Source organism: Gasterosteus aculeatus, chromosome 8 (genome assembly GCF_964276395.1).
Source record: "Gasterosteus aculeatus chromosome 8, fGasAcu3.hap1.1, whole genome shotgun sequence".
NCBI classification, from domain to species: Eukaryota; Metazoa; Chordata; class Actinopteri; order Perciformes; family Gasterosteidae; genus Gasterosteus; species Gasterosteus aculeatus.
Genome location: NC_135695.1, coordinates 22548950 through 22569035, shown reverse-complemented (window position 1 = coordinate 22569035; position 20086 = coordinate 22548950). Strand labels below are relative to the sequence as shown.

The 20086-nt window shown below is 45.3% G+C and overlaps 5 protein-coding genes across 10 annotated transcripts; 2 read left to right on the top strand and 3 right to left on the bottom strand.

Moving 5' to 3' along the window:
- Positions 1–2: 2 nt before the first annotated feature.
- pigx (phosphatidylinositol glycan anchor biosynthesis, class X) lies at positions 3–2838 on the bottom strand. The gene is made up of 6 exons (XM_040169968.2): positions 2666–2838; positions 2220–2313; positions 2008–2143; positions 1720–1924; positions 1317–1414; positions 3–526 (listed from the first exon to the last, which is right to left on the bottom strand). The coding sequence occupies exons 1-6, from the start codon at positions 2727–2729 to the stop codon at positions 389–391; spliced, it is 735 nt and encodes a 244-aa protein (XP_040025902.2). The 5' UTR covers positions 2730–2838; the 3' UTR covers positions 3–388.
- Positions 2839–2942: 104 nt separating this feature from the next.
- On the top strand, positions 2943–4605 carry cep19 (centrosomal protein 19). The gene is made up of 2 exons (XM_040169975.2): positions 2943–3253; positions 3777–4605. Exons 1-2 carry the CDS (start codon positions 3124–3126, stop codon positions 4121–4123), a joined length of 477 nt encoding a protein of 158 aa, XP_040025909.2. The 5' UTR covers positions 2943–3123; the 3' UTR covers positions 4124–4605.
- Positions 4606–5283: 678 nt separating this feature from the next.
- On the bottom strand, positions 5284–9568 carry ing5a (inhibitor of growth family, member 5a). Its single transcript, XM_040169964.2, has 8 exons — positions 9023–9568; positions 7446–7517; positions 7072–7238; positions 6812–6923; positions 6638–6737; positions 6421–6556; positions 6268–6329; positions 5284–6189 (listed from the first exon to the last, which is right to left on the bottom strand). Exons 1-8 carry the CDS (start codon positions 9057–9059, stop codon positions 6150–6152), a joined length of 726 nt encoding a protein of 241 aa, XP_040025898.2. The 5' UTR covers positions 9060–9568; the 3' UTR covers positions 5284–6149.
- On the top strand, positions 9505–13219 carry plekhb2 (pleckstrin homology domain containing, family B (evectins) member 2). 6 transcript variants are annotated; one of them, XM_040169962.2, is made up of 8 exons: positions 9505–9818; positions 10889–10939; positions 11024–11176; positions 11263–11365; positions 11458–11497; positions 11582–11668; positions 11878–11995; positions 12147–13219. In XM_040169962.2, exons 2-8 carry the CDS (start codon positions 10903–10905, stop codon positions 12281–12283), a joined length of 675 nt encoding a protein of 224 aa, XP_040025896.2. In that variant the 5' UTR covers positions 9505–9818; positions 10889–10902; the 3' UTR covers positions 12284–13219. The 6 variants fall into 6 exon arrangements, with proteins under 6 accessions (XP_040025896.2, XP_040025895.2, XP_077963845.1 ...); XM_040169961.2 differs by having other exon boundaries at positions 9507–9818; positions 11875–11995; XM_078107719.1 differs by having other exon boundaries at positions 9507–9818; positions 11582–11995.
- LOC120814872 (vacuolar protein sorting-associated protein 4B) lies at positions 13171–19760 on the bottom strand. Its single transcript, XM_078107711.1, has 12 exons — positions 19515–19760; positions 18838–19089; positions 17899–18010; positions 17662–17806; positions 17408–17460; positions 16873–16992; positions 16642–16798; positions 16285–16433; positions 16084–16165; positions 15582–15801; positions 14675–14815; positions 13171–14593 (listed from the first exon to the last, which is right to left on the bottom strand). The coding sequence occupies exons 2-12, from the start codon at positions 18856–18858 to the stop codon at positions 14492–14494; spliced, it is 1302 nt and encodes a 433-aa protein (XP_077963837.1). The 5' UTR covers positions 18859–19089; positions 19515–19760; the 3' UTR covers positions 13171–14491.
- Positions 19761–20086: the final 326 nt, after the last annotated feature.

The following is a 20086-nucleotide window of genomic DNA, read 5'->3' as shown; positions in this document are numbered from 1 at the left end:
GATGCACCTTAAGGTCTCATCTTTCACATATATTGCACTTACTGTATTCGATTTTTATATATATTAGGATATCTATAAAGATTCAATATTTTCATTTAAGTACATTTCAATTTAAGTACAGCTTTGTCATTAATTCAGATATATAGATGATTTTATAGTTTTTCTTTTATATTATCATTGTAATTTCCTTCTTTACGTCTTAACTTGAACATGTTGTACATATTTTTTTTAATTCAATGTTCAATCTTATACAAATTCTGTGTATGCTGTAGTTAGCTATAAACCGAATTGCGATCCTAGATCAGCATCAACTACATAACTTGTAAACAACTTTAGTAATAGCGTTTTGTTTAAATTCTCTCCTCTTAGTAATGGATAGTTATATAGTTTAAACGATGCGATGTTTCCACATGCGTGTGGACAGAGGAACGCAGCAGAGCGTCGTGACCAGAAGAGTTCCAGCGGACACCGGCGCCACCAAAGAGCCGTCACCCACGGGAAGCCCGACACCGACGGGGCCTCGCTCCTACGGAAGGAGAGCAGTCATGAGTGATGCAGCAATGAGGCATTTGTTGTTTTGTGTAATTCAATTACATTTTAATTTAACAGTATTACATTTAAAATGGACCGTGTTCAGCTCAGACGTGAACGTCACCATTTGATGCAGCGTAGCAGACTTTAAAACCAGCTAGTTTGCATCCGTAGCCCCGACGGGTTATAACAAACAGTACAGGAAGAAAGACATTACGCACACATAAGAACACACAATGTAAAGCTACAGAGTAACCAAAAACATATTGATCTGCACAATGGTTACACAGTGCTGAGCAGCTTGTAGCTCATTTTATTAACTATTTTTAAAAGTGCTGGTGGAGTCAGACACGGTGCTCCACTCATTTGTGGCTTTCACAGAAAAACATTATTCACCAGCTGCTGTGGGTGATATTCTGGAGGATCTAATTATTTCTTTTTAACATTTTCTTTTCGTTTTAAATTAATTTTCCTTTTATGTTCTATTTTTTTAATTCCATATCTCCCTTAGCCCACCTGTTGTTCGGGCGGCGAATTGCTTTGCGACACACGCAAACCTTTTAGAACCGTGAAACGAGTGCGTCGACACGACTGCGCGTAAAGACGCAGACGCCAGCCTTAAGACTCCGATTTGATTGGTTAACAATCTGTTTGATAAATGTTAAGACATCCACACTAGTGCTTTAGAGTTTTGATATCAAAACATGATGATTGATTGTATCGAGAGCTTTAGGCAGATCTAACAGCACCAACCACCCCTCGTTTAACTTGCTCTGTAGAATCACCTGCTGCTGCAGTCGGACCCACGGACACGTGCTGGCGTTGCTGTGAGTGCACGGGGCGTCCACGGCAGCGTGAGGCTCCGAGCCGCTGAGCTGCAAACCTACAAGGAGAATAACAGCAACTTTTCATTCAATCAGCCTGTCAAATATGGACATCTGCTTTTCTCTGATTTGTATCATATTCAACTGAATATCTTTGGAATTTGGACAAAGGAAAGACATTTAAACATGTTTCCTTGGACTTAGACATTTTATGCTGTTGTATGGACCAAACGATTAATTGTTTAACTTAATGTGTAAATTAAAACTCACTTTAGTGGTCAAGCTGTTGTTTTAGACACACTGTCCATTGTCTGGTCCTGTACGTTTATATAGTCTGTGAGAAGAATTCAAATGAACCGCTTACATCCTTCAGTCCGCAGCAGCAGCTGTGGAGGTTCTATCTCCACAGTTGTAAACGTCTCTCCGTCGTAACGTGGCTGGTGGTAGCGGAAGTGAAAGGGAATCGTCACTCTGATTGTGGGTCCGTCCACGGCGGGATAAACACGGGTGACAAACCCCTCAGCCTGGTGGGCGGCCGCCTCCAGGTCAACGGCCGAGTCCAGTGACATCTAACAGAGGGGGGACACGTGCACTGATGAACGGCGTGTGCAACGTGTGCTGCGGCGTGTGCGTGACCGCTGTCGGGATTTACCTGCCAATGGCTTTGCTGACTCAGCGTCGCCAGTTGGAACGGATCCACGTAGACTCCTCGGGGCCACCTGTGAATCAGCAGCACGCCGAGCCCGCTGGGAACATCTGGGCGGAGCTCCACCGTGGTCAGCAGCTCCCTGAAACACATGAGCGTCACCGACGAGGGGCCTGTGGGGGCCTCCGGGGGCCACGGGTCGATGCTGCAGGACGTACCTGTGAAAACCCGTCTTGGTGATCTGCACTGACACCCGAGAGGATTGAAGCTGCTGCTTCAGGAGGTCACAGCGGTTCTCCTCGCTGTGCACGGCTGAACAAGAGCAGAATAGTAATATATCTCTGATAAATATACAAACAATAGTATTAAATTAACTAACCAAACCATGTTAAATATTTAACCGCATAAACAGTGTTATGTTATTTTTTATTCTTAATTCGGATTATTTAGAAAACATACCACAAGCGGTTTATTAAGTAATAGGCTTTATAAACGAAAATGTATTCTAATTGATAAATATAGACATTACCGGGAAGTCCAGATAGAGGGAAAAGGTTTTGTTGTCATTTATTACTTGAACTTTACCGAAAATAGGGTCAACGTTTTGCTGACACCTTATGAGTGTTTTATTGAGGGGTTTGAAGCGTATGCGTGGTTAACGTACCTGTCGCGATAAAACAATAACATGTCGACAAACAACCGAAAACAGTGTAAAGTACAAAATGCATCAGAAAAGTTCTGATAAACAACAACTAGCGTTCTAACGCTTATTTGTTTGTTATTTAGCTCCTCGGTTGTGTTTCAAACTGTTACCGGAAATGAACGGTGAAGGACCCCGTCGCACACACGAGGACACTGAGATTGCGCCTGAATAGAAATGTGAATTCGCGTTCACTGTGAGATGCTCTGACGCAATACTTACGTATATAACGTCCGTGTTTAGTCAAAGAGAAAAATATAACTCTGAGCACTGCGAGTGAAATAATATTACTTCCAAATATGAACTAGTTTTAAACAGGCTTCAGCCAGGACACGCCGGGCGGCCCGGCAACGCTTCAGCGCAGAAGTTCTCAACATCCAGTGATCAAAGCGGATGAAATGCTTCTCGTTTAAAGGTGGAAGATGAGCTTCGAGGCGAAGCGATGCGGGGTTCAGTTCAATCCTCCATCGATCATCCTCATCTACGAACACAAGGACACTAAACGTGTGAGGAAAAGAGTCATGCCCGTCAGAAGCTTCTCCAAATACTCTGGTATGGAAAGAGATATTGAGTTATTTAACGTTATATATAACATTATTAAGGTAGCTATCCAATTAGGTGCACACACACAAACATTGTTTTATTGTTGAACCACAGGTCTCCCGGGCCCAGTCTTCATAAAATAAGAATAACTGTAAATAACATTAGATAATGAATGATGTGATTGTTCATTATAATCATAATATCGTGTTCACTACTTGGCATTTGGTTTGTGGAAACTTTATTAAGCATTAACATTTTAATTTGTAACAGCAAAACTATAACACCATGTGAATAGAAAGGATCGTGTCTTTGAGGAGGGTCCCTTCAGTTTGATGCAGTGTATGAAATAACCATTTTATATCATCCTGACATTTAAATATATATATTTAATGTCATCAATCTGGGCAGCAATACCACAGTGAAAGGTTCTGGGGATAAAACCATTTAATAGATTCTCTCAAGGCAGCGGGAACAAGGAGGTAAATCGGGGCCCGGGATGGTTAATCTGACCCTGTGGACCCTTCATCTCCAGACTACCGCATGGCTGCGGAGAAGCTGAAGAACCACCCTCGGCACCGGGACTACCTGCGCGGCGTGAGCCAGGGCCAGCTGGAGAACCTCCACGTCATCCTGCGGGATCACATGGAGGGCCTCAGCCTGGAGCACAGCCTGGCCTCCTTCCACCTGGACCCAGAAGAAGACCTGAACAAGCTGGACGACGACCGACTGGCCCGCAAGAAGGGCCAGATGGACGAGCTGTTCCAGAGGAACCGGCGGCGCGAGAGCGATCCCGACTTTGTCTACGACGTGGAGAAGGAATTCGGGAAGAGCGGCCAGGAGAAGTGCAGCTGGGACGAAGAGTCCGACGACGGGTTTTAAAAAAACAACAAAAAAAAACTCCTAGAGTGCAGATGTTCCATGAGGTGACGGGAACATCTGGCACGGCTGGAGTTCACCACACTGACCCTCTAGGATCAGCTGCCAGTTTATTAGGAAGAGGAAACCAGGATCTCCCTCCATGTTCAGTCACAGCTGTGAGCATTTGGTAGCTGGTGACATCGATACGGAACTTTAGATATTCTAAACAATGCCATTATATTTATATATATATACATAAATATCTGCAGACTAAAGCGTCCAATGACGTTGAGCTGGTTTAACTACTGATTTAATAAGAGTTAAATCCTCTCAGTTAGTTAAACATCAGTAGAAAGAAGAAACTACAGAAAGAGATTCCTAAATAAAAGACTGTAGGAGCATTAAGGCCCAAAAGACAAAGACGCTTTAAAACCACAATGAATGAAGTCAGGCGGGAATAATAGTGAATATTTATTTGTTATAAAATACTGAATTTTACAAAATACAAAGACTTTGGCTGGTTTATTTGGTGGCTTTACACCCAACGTGTTATTCACATAGAATCCCATAAAATAAAGTTTGAGTGTCTACCGTCTACAACACATCTTCTATATATATATATAATATATATATATATAATATATATATATATATAATATATAGATATATATAATATATATATATATATAATATAATATATAATATATATATATATAATATATAATAAGGTCAAAAGTTTGGACACACTTTCTCATTAAATTGACAAAATGTGTCCAAACTTTAGTACTGTGTATGTATGTTATTATATATATATATATATATATATATATATATATATATATATCTCTCTTTGGGAAAGTGGTCACAAAATAGTTTTATATCATACAAAACATATATAGATGTGTGTATTTTATACTGCTTTTCCATGTGGTTTGAAGTGTGGGGAAGATTGAAAAAAGAAACTATGATGACGATGACGGAATATCTTCTTTCAAGGTGCTTAAATAACTTATTGTGTGGACATTAGTACCAAATACATTCAACAATGTCACAAAGTCTTTGACCATCCAGAACCTGCTTTGCTTGTTTGGTTTTAATCAAAACACGTCCTTTTTAAAAAATGTTTACACCGGTATCGATCAGTCGTTCGCACCACAAAAAGGTAGTCGACTGAAAATCGTATAGATCATTTATTTTAATATTTTTTAAAATGGTAAATGTTTCAGCAGGCTGTTCATTCCTTTAGAAAAGCTCAAGTCCGATGAGCCACGATCGAGATATGTGACTTTGTTAATGATCAGAATATTTACACTAGATTGGAGGACGGACGTTCTGATTGGTCAGAAAGGTAACGGCCTCGCGGTGCAGCTCGTATCGAGCAGAATGACCCGCTGAGCGCGTGGAGACATGAACACACACACACACACACACACACTTAGTCAAAGAGCAACGCCGGTATTTTCTAACTTGGATCTTATTTTCATGTCTTTGTCTCAGATTATTGTGGACATAAAAGACATTTTGAAACCAGCGTCGATGTAGAGAAGCCTTCTGGAGCAAACGTAGTTGTGCAGACAGCGTCGTTATTAACATCTGTCACCACGAAGGAAATGACCCACGGAGATGAAAGTCTCTCCTGGTTCGTTACGTGGAACAAAGTCTCGCTCCGAAATCTCACGAGACGTTCAGGCGTCGTCCACATTGTTGACATCTTCTACATGTTGAGTTATAAGTGTGCAAGACATTTGATATGAACACAGAGCTACACGCGGAGGACGGGTCTCTGGTTCCTTCCATGACGTCCTCAGACACGTTGGCGCTGAGGATTCTTGTCTGCATGTTTAGCGGCGGCTGGCTGCAGCGTGATGCTTGTTTTCCTGTTTGTCTCTTGGTAAAATCATGAAGGTCTGAGTAACAAATAGTCCTCACTTAATATCTCTGCACTAAAGTGAAGACGTTTTTTTGGTTTCGGTCACTTGGAGACAAAAACGTGAGAAAGTTGAAAATAAGCGAGTTACTCTTGATGGATCTCTGAAGGCAGGACGTCTCATTTCTTCTTCTTGTCTTGGGTGCAGCGCGGACAAAACCTGAGAGGAACGACATCCATCACATCTGAGGAATCTGCATTGATGATCACGCTGCTTTGAACCAACTTAAGTTCTTACCATTTTCCTTTGGGTTTTGAGGCGAGATCGACACAAGCGAAGTGAAACCACTCGATCGTACACTGAGAGAGCAAACGAGGCGGTTATTATCATTGTCATCTGGTCGGTAACATGCAGCTCAAAGTCGCTTCGACGGCGAGCGAGCGGACTCACGTCGGGGTTATCGCATCCGATCATCTCCCCGTAGGACACCTGGTGGCAGAGGCAGTACGTCGGCTCGTTGGGATCCACCGGCATGTCCAACACGTCGGAGGGCTGCATCGGCAGGAGGGCGTCGCTCAGCTCGGGGCTGAGAGCCCACGCGACACGTTAGGAGAATCAGGACGAGTGATACAGAGGTTTCGGTTCGCATCAGTCAGTGAAAACCCACCTGTTTTTGATCTTTTTCTTCTTGGGGGAATCTTCATCAGAAGCCTTCTTTGCTCTTCCTCTGGAGGCTCGTTTGTCTCTCAGGCCGCGGGTCTCTGGCTCTGACGGGAAACGTTCATTTAACCAAACGTGCATCGACATTTTTAGCCTGCAGCCCCTCGGATACACAACTCACTTTTCACGCTTCTCCCTTCCGTACTTTCGTAGCCGCTCAGTTCCAGCTTCTCCTTCAGCTCGTTCTCAAAGCGAGCGAGATCCGCGTCCAGTCTGCGGATGTGTTTGTCCACCTGCAGGAAGAAGAGTTCACGCAGGAACCGTGAAGTACAATGAAGTGAGAGTTAGAGGGACTCTGGATTGTTTGAAGGGTTTCGTAAGATACAGAAAACAGATCCATGTACTATAATACTGTATCCATGACAGCGACAGCAAACTGACCATTTCGTACGTCTGCATTGCCAGCTGAACTTTGTCATCGCTGAACTCTTTGCACTTGCTGTAGGCGTTCTGGATCTTCTGCAGATGTTCCACTCTCTGCTCCGACGCAAAGTTCTTCACTTTCACAACGTACTCTTCAGCTAACTTGTCGATCTCTCCTTTCTTTTCTGCACAAACACAAAACACACGTATTTCAAAGAGTGGGATCTACTGCGGAAACCTCCGCTTCCAGAAAATAACTATAATCTTATAGACAGCGTTGACAGACAGCTTTTTGGACTTCCTTATTTGCATACCCACACTGACCTGTGCAGGTAGAACATGTCGATATATAGCATTTACATTCTAATAGCTGTGTGAGGTTAAATGTTCACCTTCAGTCCTGTTGTCCAGGTCTCGCATCAGAGTGAAGTTTCTCTGCAGCTCACATGGTAGGTTTTCAATACCTGGAGAAGAAGAAATCAGCATCAGCATGAGGGAGACGCTCTAACGCTGCACTTATTCATCCACTAAATTGATAGAACCCAATTACAGTTGATAGGCACTTTAAATGAACAAGTGTTACAAGTCTAATAAAATGAATTTGAATAATTATTTTGTTTGATATAGCTCAACTTTCCCGTAATTAATGACCTAATAGCATAATGTGCATACACTGTTTATCACAAAAGGAAGCATTGGTGAGCTGGCTTTGGCCCACAGTTGGATTTTACAAAACCTTTCCTGTTAAAAAACAATTTGGCAAAACTATCAAAGTGCATGATAATTATCATTTGAAAAAGCAATGCGATGCATTGACAGAATAAGTGAAAACAAGCGTGACTTTAGCTATTTCTGTGCGCAGAACAAAGCCATTTGCAATGAAGTTGTCATGCAGGTAGTGGATGTACGTACACAAGTATGGATATATATTTAGTGCACAACATCAATACAAATAAAGGGGAAACACTTATTCAGGAATCAGGAAACATTTATTAGCCAAAATATGTCAAACATACAAGGAATTTGTCTTGGCGGTTAGGGCGCGACAGTAGACAGACAAGACTGTCAAGACTATTAACTTTCCTGTTAAGTCTCAACACTCCTAAAACATGAGACGAGCGAAGTTGATTCATTACAAACCAAATGTTTACCTGCGGCCTTTACATAGAGCTCCACCTCTCACAGGTGAAGTTATTAAGGGAGATATAGGGATGTAATGAAGAAGCCAATGTTTACTGTTCTGATAGAGGTGTGTTTTTAAATTGCACGGACTGTCAGGTAGTTTGTGTTCCGTTTATAATAAAGCAAAAAACAACTTGAAAACTCACATTTAATGTGTCACACTTAGAAACTGCTTTAGCGTTAAAGGTTTCAGAACTAGAAGCGCAGAATAAATCCCCGGGGCGTCAACCTGTGACGCGTCACCTAGAAGCCCCGCCCCCGCCGCGGAACCGCGGTTCTGCTAACGGGAAACGCGGTTACCAACAGGTTGCAAATATTGGATGGAACCTGCCACAGTTGAAGCAAACACACATTTGGGACCCCGAAAGACCGCATATTAATATCGTATCATATATCGTATAACATTCAGCATGACGATAACAATACTTAACAACCGTATAAAACCTTCCATAGCTTCTAGGTCACCTGAAGTTAACGTTAGCTCCTGGAACGGAACCGGTAAACTAAGTTGCTAAATATTTGTAAATAGTCTACCACCCAATGCAATGGTCACATTCACGTTACCCACTGGGTGCGTTTAACACCGCCCGCTCAACTTCACCACTACCGATGGCAATGCTAATCAGTTAGCAAGCAAGCTAGTGACCTAACAGCTAACGCTAGCTGCTAACGCGCGTCGCTGCTATCCTCAAAGCGTGAAAGTATTCAATACTGTAGAACTAAACTGAAAACACATGCGAGACGGTCAAAATATGAATATCCATACAGAGTAACCCCAGATACTCACTGTCAAGGTAATGCTCAAGGTATATAGCCGTCGCCATTTCAGGTTAGCTACTTAGCTTCTGCCTTATTTTTGTTAGCTCTAAAAAAAACAACCGTGGTCCAGAGAGTTGACGGGCTTGTTTTGTATTCCTGGGTCGTCCGGTCGGCCCGTGGCTCGGATACACTCGGTACTGGCGATGAAACGACGGTCGCTGCTGCGGCTTTGCAGTTCCCGTCGAGCACACACGCGCACTGCGGAGCCACACAGGATACAACTTTAGTCACTGGCACGCGCAGCCGGCAGCCGCTTCTCCAGCGGTCGCTTACTGCCTCCGTCGAGGAAAACCTTCCCCAGAAGAGTAATTTAACTCAGTGTTGTTATTAATACACATCGAATTATCATTATTCACTTGATTCATTGCTGAATAGTGGCAGTTTGTTTACATCAAGTATATTTTAAACATATTGCACCGCCCACCAGACACGAACAAGCGCGCCCTCTCAGAGGCTGGTTGCACTTTCCAACAGTGTCAGCTGACGTCTTACGTCATTCAAAACAAACGCCCCCTTCTTTACGGAGAGCGCCCGACGGTGAGATGCGCCGCGGGCGGGGCCAAGCGCAACTATCGAAGAGCAAGTAACGGACGCGTACCGGGCCTGTGTCCAATCGGCATAACGGTCAAGCCGTTCTGACTCCGAGGAGAGCATCCTCTCTTTATTTAAACTTCTTTCGTATAGCTCACTTCCGTGTTTTGCTGCCTGTTCGCAAAAGCCTTCATCTATTTTTATTTTCTTCATAACACATACAAACACATCAAGTAAGTATGCGACTTACACTCAGCTGTTACACGTTAACTCCCTGTCATTCTCGATTACAAATGCGCAGTGTTTTTAAAGCTAGTTAACGTAGTAGTGAGCTAAATACGACAGATCGCAACTCACACGGGACGTCACGTGTCAGCTGCGGGCTGTCGTACCTAGTTCAGTTTTCATAGGTTAGTTAGCGTTAGCTGCGAACAATAGCTAAATACGACAGATCGCAACTCTCACGGGAAGTCAACGTCCCGTGAGAGTTGCCAACGTTAGCTGAACTTTAAGTACGACAGATTCAACCCACACGTCCCGTGCACACGTCAGTTAAGCTAACGTTAGCTAGCTAGCTTCGACTGGTGTCAAGAGTAGAAACATGCTAAGCTACACTTTTTAGTGTGCTATTTAGAAACGATGATGTCATATTCACAACTGGCCACCGACTGTTAGCGTCAGGCAGCTAGCAGGCTGCTATGGGGCCATGACAATTTGATTTATGCCATGAGGATTTATGCTAATCGCGCTAGCAGTCACGAGGTTAGTTTTGGCCCCGCCCAGTCAGGAGGTGCGATACTATGAAATAATCACATGAGCAACATAGAACAAAAATATGCACAGAAACTATACGAGAGCATTTGTATGTTGGAGTGAAAGAGTTTCACTTTATGTGATTATGTAACGTAGCTCAGTGTTTGTGTTATTACGGAATATCAACACAATACAATAAAGTTATGATACAGTACATGGAATAAGAGACCATCTAAATATGGTAGTGTAGTTATGTAGTAGTACACGCAACACAGGCTATAATATAGTGTCGCAATATTCTGTAATTGAATAAGTAAAACTAAGTAATATATAATATCAACTATAAAATGGCATGTTGTATTTTTAATGATTATTATATAAAAACGTATAATAAAGATAAAGTTCCAGACTTGGAAATGTGATACATAACTATAATACAATACAACACAGTCACATGACGCATGTGGTATTTACACAATGTTTAATAACTATGCTTAGTTCATCAAATAAAAATGTATGATATAGTATAAATATTACATTCTTGTTTCAGGGGTCGGCTCTACGATGGCCATGGTGAAGAGCGGTTGGCTCCATCGACAAAGTGAGAATCCCGACGCGGCTCAGCAGCTTGTGTGTGTTGGGTGACGCTTCTGAAACACGTATGCTCTCTTATTCCCGCTGAAAGGCACCATCCTGCGCCGCTGGAAGAGGAACTGGTTCGACCTGTGGGCCGATGGCCGCCTCGTCTTCTTCAACGACCAGCAGCGCTGCGACATGGAGGACGAGCTCCACATGAGGGTCGACTGCATCAACATCCGCGGCGCCGCCGCGTGTCCAGGTGACGACGTCATCGGCCGCAGGACGACGTCATCGGCCGCAGCCTTCTGTTCCCTTGTTAATGTCGCGCTTTGTCGCTCCCGTTAGAGCTGAACGCGCCCGAGGCGAAGGTGCGCGACGCCTTGTTCCAGATCGTGTGCAGGGACGGACGGGTGGTCAGCCTGTGTGCGGAGAGCGCCGACGACGCGCTGTGAGTCGCCACGACGTCACTTCTGGTCGTCTGTGTAAACCGCGTTCGCGTTGTCGTCCGTGTACTGATTGTAACGGTTGTGTGCGTTGCAGCGCGTGGACGATGGCGCTGCAGGATGCCAGAATCAATACGGTGAGTTTGAATGAGACCTCGAGACGCAGTTCAGGATCTTCGTGTTCAGCTTTCACGCGGGGGGTTTTGTTGTCCTGGTTCCAGGTGGTTTCTACACCTCAGGTCACCTTTGCACAGGAAGTGAGGCCGTCTGCTCCTCCCCCCTACTCAGATTACGCCCCCCCGCCTCAGGTAAGAGGCTTGACCTGCATGAACGTGTCCTCGTGCACACATACCATTCACACACTTTACAGACGAGGACATGTGGAGGAAAGCGCCGTGGTCTCTGATACTTTTACCTGGATTACATGCGCTGGGACATCTACGACTCGTAGCTTCGTCTCCATAGCAACAGGAAGAGGACTGATGGTGTCTCTCGCTGTCCCCTCGCCTCTCAGCAGGTCTTCGCTCAGGCCCCGTACGGGGACTTCGTGGCGGCCCCCCCGCCGCACGCCGCCCAGATCGTGTACTCGCCCGACGGGCAGCCCTACGCCGTGGCCTACCCCTACCAGTACCCAGGTGAGAGGGGGGGGGGGCCTCGGGCCGCAGGGAGGCGCGTCCACCATCCACCTGCTGCCAAAATATATATATATATTTCAATGCATGGAGACAGTTTCCCGGCTTCTTTTATTTATTTGGCATTACTACCCCCCCCCCACTCCCCCTCCAGGTGTGTACGGCGGCCCTGGGGCGAACGGCGGCGTGATGCGGGAGCGGCAGTGGGAGGACGGGGGGGACGTGGCTCTGGGGATGCTCGCCGGAGCTGCAACCGGTTTGGCCATCGGCTCCCTCTTTGCCGTCTTCTAGTGATGGAACCCCCCCCCCCCCCCCCCCTGTTCCCCCCCCCCCCCTGTTCCACCCCCCCCACGAGGGGGAGATGCCTGCATCTATGAAGGATGATTGTGACGTGTTCTATATGCACACGCTAAGTACTGTTAGCACTTTCTCATGTAACAGAGGTCTGAATATGAATGTTATTTAACCCCAAAGTGTTTAATGCGCAGAGTGAAGCGTCCGTCATCTACAGAGATGTAATATTCACGCGAGATCATCGGTGCGTCGTCTTTGCTGCAGAGAATCCCGGTGTTTCCGTTTGCTTGGAATGATCCGTTCATATTTACACGCGTCACATTTCTGCGTCCTTTCTGCGCCGCTCAACGTCGGTTAAAAACCAACAAAGCAGAACCTCACGACGTCTCTGGAGAAGTACGTATCTATATATCCACATGTGTACGGGCTCGCCTTCTGATTCACGTTCGTTTATATGTTTGCAGAATTAATGTAAAACTCATCAATCTGCGTTTTATTTGATTTTGTGCTCACATCCGTTTACTTTGTTCCACATGTTCCGGTTGTACATACACGCCACGTTGCCGTGGTTACCCGATGTTTGTGGTGGAGGCGGGCTGAGGTGAGGCGGATGTCCGATGACATCATCACGCCACGAGCCTTTGAAGTGAAGAAGGACGTCGCTCATAACTTAATAAGTTTATCTTTTCTTTGGCAGCTGCTGAGTTCTTTTCTTTCCTTCAATGTTTTTATCATCTCTCGATGTTTGTTACTTTCCAAATGTTCTGATCGGTTACGTTTCCCTCCTAAGACTTGAACATTGTTTATTTATGAGTTTGGTCTTCATTAATAACTTAACTTACTAGGATCAGCATTATTTCATCACAGCAAATGATGAAACAAACGAGAGTTAACAGATGTATTTTCAACAATTAAATGTGTTCACAAGGTTCAGAGACTTGTTGCTTGTGTTTATTTCACCCTGAGACGGAAGATACAGCAACAGTTTTATTTCTGGACCCGGTAAGAAACCTCTGGACCCCCAAAAGGAACCCGCCGCCCCCCCGACATCTCACACCCCGAACAGGCTTCACACACAAACAGTTCATATCGTTTAGTAACTCGATACCCAGACGGCCCGTAAAGCCGCTGCTCACGGCTTCATGTTTAGAGGAACAACAACAACAACCAGTAAAAGGTTATTTAAATATTTAAATGAGACCTTTTCAAACATTTAAACGTAGAAATTCCCAGTTATAAAAGAGCCGATTCCGTTCAGTGCAAAAGAAAGATTATACACATTATTATTATTATACGTAGTGATGGAAATGTGCATTTACCCACCGCAGCGTTTTATACATTCATCATGTTTAAAACAAAGAAGAGGAAACGTAAACACGGGATCGATGACTCACCGATGAATATAAAGTCGATTCATTAGATGATACACGAGAAAAAGTCATCGCTTAAGATTTTGATCGTTGATTAATCACTTTGGTCAATTGTCCAATAACACCAGGTGCTTCATGTGGAAGTAAAGGTTCTATGAGCAGCTTCTCCAGTCGAAGTGGAGAGAAACTATTTCAGAACCTGAAAGAATCTACGATGTCTGCAGAATATTTTCACCTTTTCCCTTCTGACCGGAACGTGACGCCGTCGTCTTTGTGCTCTGAAGACACCAGACTCCATGAATAAAAACCCTCCTTTTACTCTGGCAGGTTGCGTTTGGGCTTCTGCCTCCATCAGTGTGTCAGTTTGTGTTGTTGTGTGACTTTGTTGGTTTACATGTTTAGTTGTGATTCACCAAAGTCACACAACAACACAAACTAACACACTGATGGAGGAGCAGGAGATCAGAAGATCCTGTTGTGTAAATAAAATGACTGTTTCTATCAATGGAGTCTGGTGTGTTCAAGGAGAACAAGGAGAACGGCTTCAGCTCCTCGGCAGGAAGCTTCAGAGGTGAAAATATTCTAAATAAAGATTCTTTTAGCTTCTTGGACACACTGAGAACCTCTTTGCTCCGGTTCTTGTTCTGTAAACATGTTCTGACACTGTGGAGAAGACGCTCATACAAACACACTAGAAACATCCAAACTTTCTTATTTACTTTGACCGCTAATTGGATAAAGAAACAGTAACGTGGGGCGACATTTTCTCTAGTTTTGCCGCTTAGACACAAGGCGATCGATGGAATGATTGCGCTCTTCTCAAAGAGGATCATTATTAACCTTCTTGACCAAAATCCTCGGTGAACTTCTTCAGCTTGTCCAGGTCCTGCTCGTTCACGGTGGGCTTGGTGCTGGTGAGCGACCTCAGCATGTCGGGCTGCGAGAGGAAGAAGATTCACAGCGCGTCACAACGCGGCCCATCAAACTACGCCGGGCGACCCGCAGCCCCTCCCCCTACCATGGACACCACCGGCTCCAGCAGCTTCTCCCCGGGGACGTCCATCCACGTCATCGCCACGCCGCCGGGGTCCCCCGGCGAACACGGGGTCAGCAGGTCTTCCACCACCACGTCGGGTTTGTTCCACGACGACCCGCAGACCTCGAAAAGGACAAAAAGACACACCGGATGCTGATTGGCTGAACCCTAAAAAGGCTCCACTGATGAAAAACCCACGTAGACCAGAGGAGTCGCCTCCTGGTGGCCACCTGAGGGGCTGCAGCACTCCGACCCACAACGCCGTGTCAGACGTCCTCACGTTCATTACTCTGTAGAAGTGGAGACACTAAAAAGACTTCCTGCCAGCGGTCGGTCATCAAAACATCGGCCAAATGACCCGTTTCAGGCTTCATGAGCAAATACAGAATCCCTTTGTGTTCATTTCTAAAGCCGCACTAAGACACACGTCACTTTATTTAAGACCTTTATTTGCCAGATAAACCGTGAAGATCAGCATGTCGCTAAATACCGACTGAGATCAGCTTGCGTTGTTCTGAGAAAGGACCCGACTGAGAACACCAATAGGGCGTCTGAATAGTAAATGTTTAGTAACCACGTTCACACTCGCTCCATCTGGACGGAGCAGTTTGTCTGGTTTCTTTGTGTGTGTGTTTGAAGACGACAAGCCGGAGATATCGAGGCTATTTTTAAAATGGAAGTAGAAAGTACAGATAGAAGTAAAAACTTGTCTGAAAAATAAATACTCCAGTAAAGTATAAATACCCACAATTTCTACTTAAGAACAGTAACAAAGTATTTGTACTTTGTTACTTATGCTCTCTACGCCGCAGTGGGAAGGCAGGTTGTGCTATTCTAAGGGGGCAGGAGGAGTCCTGCTCCGGAGCGGCTCGTTCGTGTTCGGCGTTACCTTTTTGAAGTGGGTGGAGCTCTGGACCAAGCGGACCGGCTGCATGAGCGCGTCCCTCACGATGACGCTGATGTCGGCGCCGGAGTAGCCCTGCGTCTTCTGGCCCAGCGTCACAAAGTCCGCCTCCACCAGGCTGTTGGGGGTGGAGCCCAGATGCAGTTTGAACATGAAGGAGCGGGCGTGCGCCTCGGGCAGCGGGATGTAGATCCGCTTCTCAAACCTGAGGCGGAAATAATCAGACGCTTGAATCTTAAATCTTCCCTTTAGATCATCAGCACCTTGTGCTGCAAAGTTTATTTATTCTAATAAGAGCTTTTTCCACCTAATCAATACGATCTGATCAGCTGGTTAAAAGGCTTCATTCTAAATCAAATGGAAGCACAGGATCACCAACCAATCAGAGGGATGGAGATCACTTATGAGACCAAAGAGGTAAATTCCCCACATTTACGAGCAGGTTATTGATAATAATCAAGGATATCAATGAAGTAATGGAAGCAACCTCCTCCTGATCGCAGAGTCCAAAGTCCACGGAATGTTAGTGGCTCCGAGCACCAGGATTCCCTCGTTGTTGTTTCCGACGCCTGATGGCAGAAGGACACGTTTACGCTCACACGTCACTAACAGACGGGACGCCGCTCCGCCCCCCTCGCCCCCCTCGCCCCGTCCCCTGCCCCGCCCCCTGTCCCGCCCCCCCGCTGACCTTGCATCTGGACCAGGAACTCGGTCTTGATCCTCCGCGCCGCCTCGCTCTCGTTCTCGCTCCTGGAGCCGCAGAGCGAGTCGATCTCGTCGATGAAGATGATGGACGGCCGGTGCTCTCGGGCCAAAGCGAACAAGCTCTTCACCAACCTGGAGGGAGACGGAGGGTCCAAGTACAATGTACACAACAAGTACACAAATAGACAATATGTACACAATAGTTCAGTAGGATTGAAATAGTGCAACAAAAAATACTCCATTAATGTATTCTTAGTATTTACTAAATAAAATCAAGCTGTATAGCGTCTAAAAAGGAGTCGCGGTGTGAAAGGAGCCCCCCCCTTGCCCCCCCCCTCACTTTTCACTCTCGCCCAGCCACTTGGACACGAGGTCGGAGGAGGAGATGGAGAAGAAGGTGGAGTTGTTGGCCTCGGTGGCCACTGCCTTGGCCAGGTAGGACTTCCCTGTCCCCGGAGGACCGAACAGGAGGATCCCCCTCCAGGGAGTCCTCTTCCCTGCACAAACACAGGCTTTAGCATGGAGGCCTCCCCGTGGCCCCGGGGGGGCGCCGAGCTGTGGGGGTCCGTACCTTGGAACAGGTGAGGGAATTTGATGGGCAGGATCACGGCTTCTTTTAAGGCTTCTTTGGCGCCTTCTAGTCCGGCGACATCGTCCCACTTGATGTTTGGCTTCTCCATGACGATGGCTCCTGTAAGGGAGGCGGGGTTTGATGAAGCATCGCGTTTAACATCCAGCGACGCCGCAGAGTCGACCTGTCGGTGGCGAGTCCATGCAGAAAAATGGGGCTAGCTAACGGCTAACGTAGCTAACCAAGTTACGCTGTGATGCATTTTTTTTTATTTTAGGCCTTAAAAACGTCCGGCCGGCGACGGCAGACGGAAACGAGCCTGTCTGGCTCACTTACAGTGCACCTGGTGATTAGTGTGCAGCGCCGCTGCTAAATGAAGCAATAGATGCGTTCAGGTTCTGCTGGACAAAGGTCAACTGTGACGCTGCCATGTGTTTAAATGAGATCCTGTTGGAGTGAATGAGACTCGGGGATCGATAACAGACACATATGTGGCAATAAACAGTCGGTTCAGTTCTTGTTTTAATGTGTTCACCTGAGAGCTGATTCTCAAACTTCTTTTTCTCTCCGTCGTCCCCACTTTCCTCCCTGAAATGGGAGCACAGCACATATCGGGTTGGGCGACATCATTTTAAGGATCGCATAGTCACATTAATCTCTCGAATCTTCATCCATTCGTCTCTCAGCTCGAAGTGGAGAACGCGGAGGTGCAGGATTGAGAGATCAGTGTCACAGCGGTGATGACGCGACTGTGTGGTTTGAAGACGGGGACGCCCCCCGCTCGCTCACCCTTTGTCGCCGGACTCCTTGACGGGTTTGGCCGGAGGAGCCTTCTCCTTCTTGCTCAGATACTCCTTCAGCTGCTCGGCTCGGTCCAGGTAGTCGACGCACTTCGCTCTGATGCTCTGCGCCGCTCGATCGCCTTTGGTTTCATCTGCAGGAGACAAGCACAAGGCGGCCTGGACCGTAAAGTGGACGGCGTGTGGAGGGAGGAACCTCAGAGGACGCGGCGCTCGGGCTCCTCACACTTAACCACGTGGAGGAAGTACTGGACGGCCATCTGGTAACATCGCAGGGCCTCCTCGTAGTTTTTGGCTTTGTCTTCCTCAGCGGCCTTGCCGGCGAGATCGATGGCTTTCTGAGGAGAGACGGCGTGAAGGAGAAGACTTCAGGAGACACACGTGATGTACAGTCTGTCATCAGTAACCAAGAAATATTCAACGCAGGTTTAGCATCCTATTTAGTAGAAATGTAAAAAAAAAACGTATTACATGATTTATTAACTAGTAATAATACAACGTAGTAAGAATATTACATTCTATTATTATAAGTACAAATGATTTATTCCTTTAAAATCCCACATATGGGAAAGTACAAAAGTATTATCAGCAACATGTAATTACAGTATAAAAATATGACATATTATAGTACTTTAGTCTGCACTGATCATCAAAGTATCAAAGTGATGATTTTAAGCGACTTCATATCCGTATATGAGGAAATTTATACCAGTCAGATAAAATGAAGATTTTGCTGCACAAGTTTAAAATGAACTTTTAACTAATATTTTGCCTTCTTTTAATTGAGCAAAGTGTGGTTTGAACAGTTTGGAAGTACTTAGCTAATTATATTGTCTTCCCTTTAAAGGTCTTTTAAGTTAAAGGGAAGAAACATCTAAACTCTAACAATAAATATAAACTTCTTCATAGATGTTTAGCATCTTTAAAGGGTTCTTTCCCGACCTGGCAACCCAAATGTCATCGCTCGTTGTAGCTCATCCGTACAACAAGAAATCACGATACAGACATTAAATATTACTTCTTTTACTACTAACTTTATGTTTGAAAACGCGGTCGAGATGAAAACCCTTGAACGTCTCTTGCTGTCAGCCTTCTCATGTCAACAGGTAACTAGCTTAGCTTAGCTTAGCTTAGCTTAGCTCACCTGAGAAAGTTTGCGACTCACCTGTAAATTACCACCAGCCATTTGGCTTCCGATACGTCGGTCAAACTTGATCCTGTCGTCGTCGGTGAGACTGTAAACACCTTGTTGTTGTTGTTGTTTTTGTTGTTATCCGCTACCAACGTTTCACGGTTAGAAACAACTTTAAACTAAAGTCTCGTCTTTCTTCTTCCGCATCAACAGAACAGTCAGCTGTTACTTCCGCGGTGTCACGTGACGTGTTATTGTCCCCTTCAGCTGTGACGTCAGAAAACACTGCAGACGAAGATGTAACTACACGTTATTATTGTGTTTTATACACAGTGAGGATTATTCACCACAGAATCAGAATCAGACGCCAGTTATTATCACGTATGTTACAAATAGAGGAATTTGACTTTATAATTATATATAATATAATAAAATAAGATCAAATTAGATACAAATACACAAGCAAAAAGTAAAACAATATACACAGATAAGATGAGTACATTGAAACATGAAAAACTGTCATGAGAAATGTCTTAATTTGAATAATTACTCAACAGCATGGACGCAGAGACAAATGGACAGAAGAGACAAAGGGACGGAAGACGAGGTCACAATCAAAAAGATGAAGATTAGAGAGGACGCAGGCAGCAGAGGGGCTGAGAAAGAGGAACCTTAAACTTTGAATCTCCACAAAGAGGCGAGGACGTTACCTCCCTCGACTGGTTGACCTTTGCCCCAGACGACAGCAGCTGACGGATCACAGTCACGTGACCCCCCTGAGCGGCGAGGAACAGAGGCGTGGCGCCGTCCTGAAACGCCGAGACTCATCTGGCACACTTTTCCATTTATGTTGTCAGAAATGGTGAGAAAAGCTTCCACCTAATCAAAGAATGTGTCGATGACTCGTCACTGCTGTCTCATGCACACGTATGTTGTTGGTTTCACCTCCAAACAACAGAATCTGACGGAGCAGCAAAAACCTGAGAGGCCGGATTCCACCGACATGTGACGACACTAACCGCCGCGTTCCAGAAAGAGGCTGGAGGTGTGGCTCACATTCATTCCCATCATTTCAACTCTTTGAGCTTGTTTTTATCTACTCGGGCTGAAAGAGTTGAGATCATTATTCTCATTGGATGATGATGCATTAATGAAGGTTCCTGCCAGCAGACACATTTGAAGAAATATAATCTGATTGAATAATGATGAGGCACTTAAAATGAGCCGTTACATTTTACCAACACTTATAAATTTAACTTGTCTGAGATACTTACAGGGGGCG

Coding starts and splice junctions, on each gene's coding strand:
- pigx (XM_040169968.2), bottom strand. CDS start 2,729: ATGCATTTTGTACTTTACACTGTTTTCGGTTGTTTGTCGACATGTTAT. Junction 1,925..2,007: donor GTCAGCAAAGCCATTGGCAG/GTAAATCCCGAC, acceptor CCCCTCTGTTAG/ATGTCACTGGACTCGGCCGT. Junction 527..1,316: donor GGGTCCGACTGCAGCAGCAG/GTGATTCTACAG, acceptor CTCCTTCCGTAG/GAGCGAGGCCCCGTCGGTGT.
- cep19 (XM_040169975.2), top strand. CDS start 3,124: ATGAGCTTCGAGGCGAAGCGATGCGGGGTTCAGTTCAATCCTCCATCG. Junction 3,254..3,776: donor AAGCTTCTCCAAATACTCTG/GTATGGAAAGAG, acceptor CTTCATCTCCAG/ACTACCGCATGGCTGCGGAG.
- ing5a (XM_040169964.2), bottom strand. CDS start 9,059: ATGGCGACGGCTATATACCTTGAGCATTACCTTGACA. Junction 7,239..7,445: donor CCTGGACAACAGGACTGAAG/GTGAACATTTAA, acceptor GTGTTTGTGCAG/AAAAGAAAGGAGAGATCGAC. Junction 6,738..6,811: donor GGAAGGGAGAAGCGTGAAAA/GTGAGTTGTGTA, acceptor GTTTCCCGTCAG/AGCCAGAGACCCGCGGCCTG.
- plekhb2 (XM_040169960.2), top strand. CDS start 10,903: ATGGCCATGGTGAAGAGCGGTTGGCTCCATCGACAAA. Junction 10,940..11,023: donor CGGTTGGCTCCATCGACAAA/GTGAGAATCCCG, acceptor TCCCGCTGAAAG/GCACCATCCTGCGCCGCTGG. Junction 11,996..12,146: donor CTACCCCTACCAGTACCCAG/GTGAGAGGGGGG, acceptor CTCCCCCTCCAG/GTGTGTACGGCGGCCCTGGG.
- LOC120814872 (XM_078107711.1), bottom strand. CDS start 18,858: ATGGCTGGTGGTAATTTACAG. Junction 16,993..17,407: donor GTTTGAGAATCAGCTCTCAG/GTGAACACATTA, acceptor CCTCCCTTACAG/GAGCCATCGTCATGGAGAAG. Junction 14,594..14,674: donor TGGAGCCGGTGGTGTCCATG/GTAGGGGGAGGG, acceptor TTCCTCTCGCAG/CCCGACATGCTGAGGTCGCT.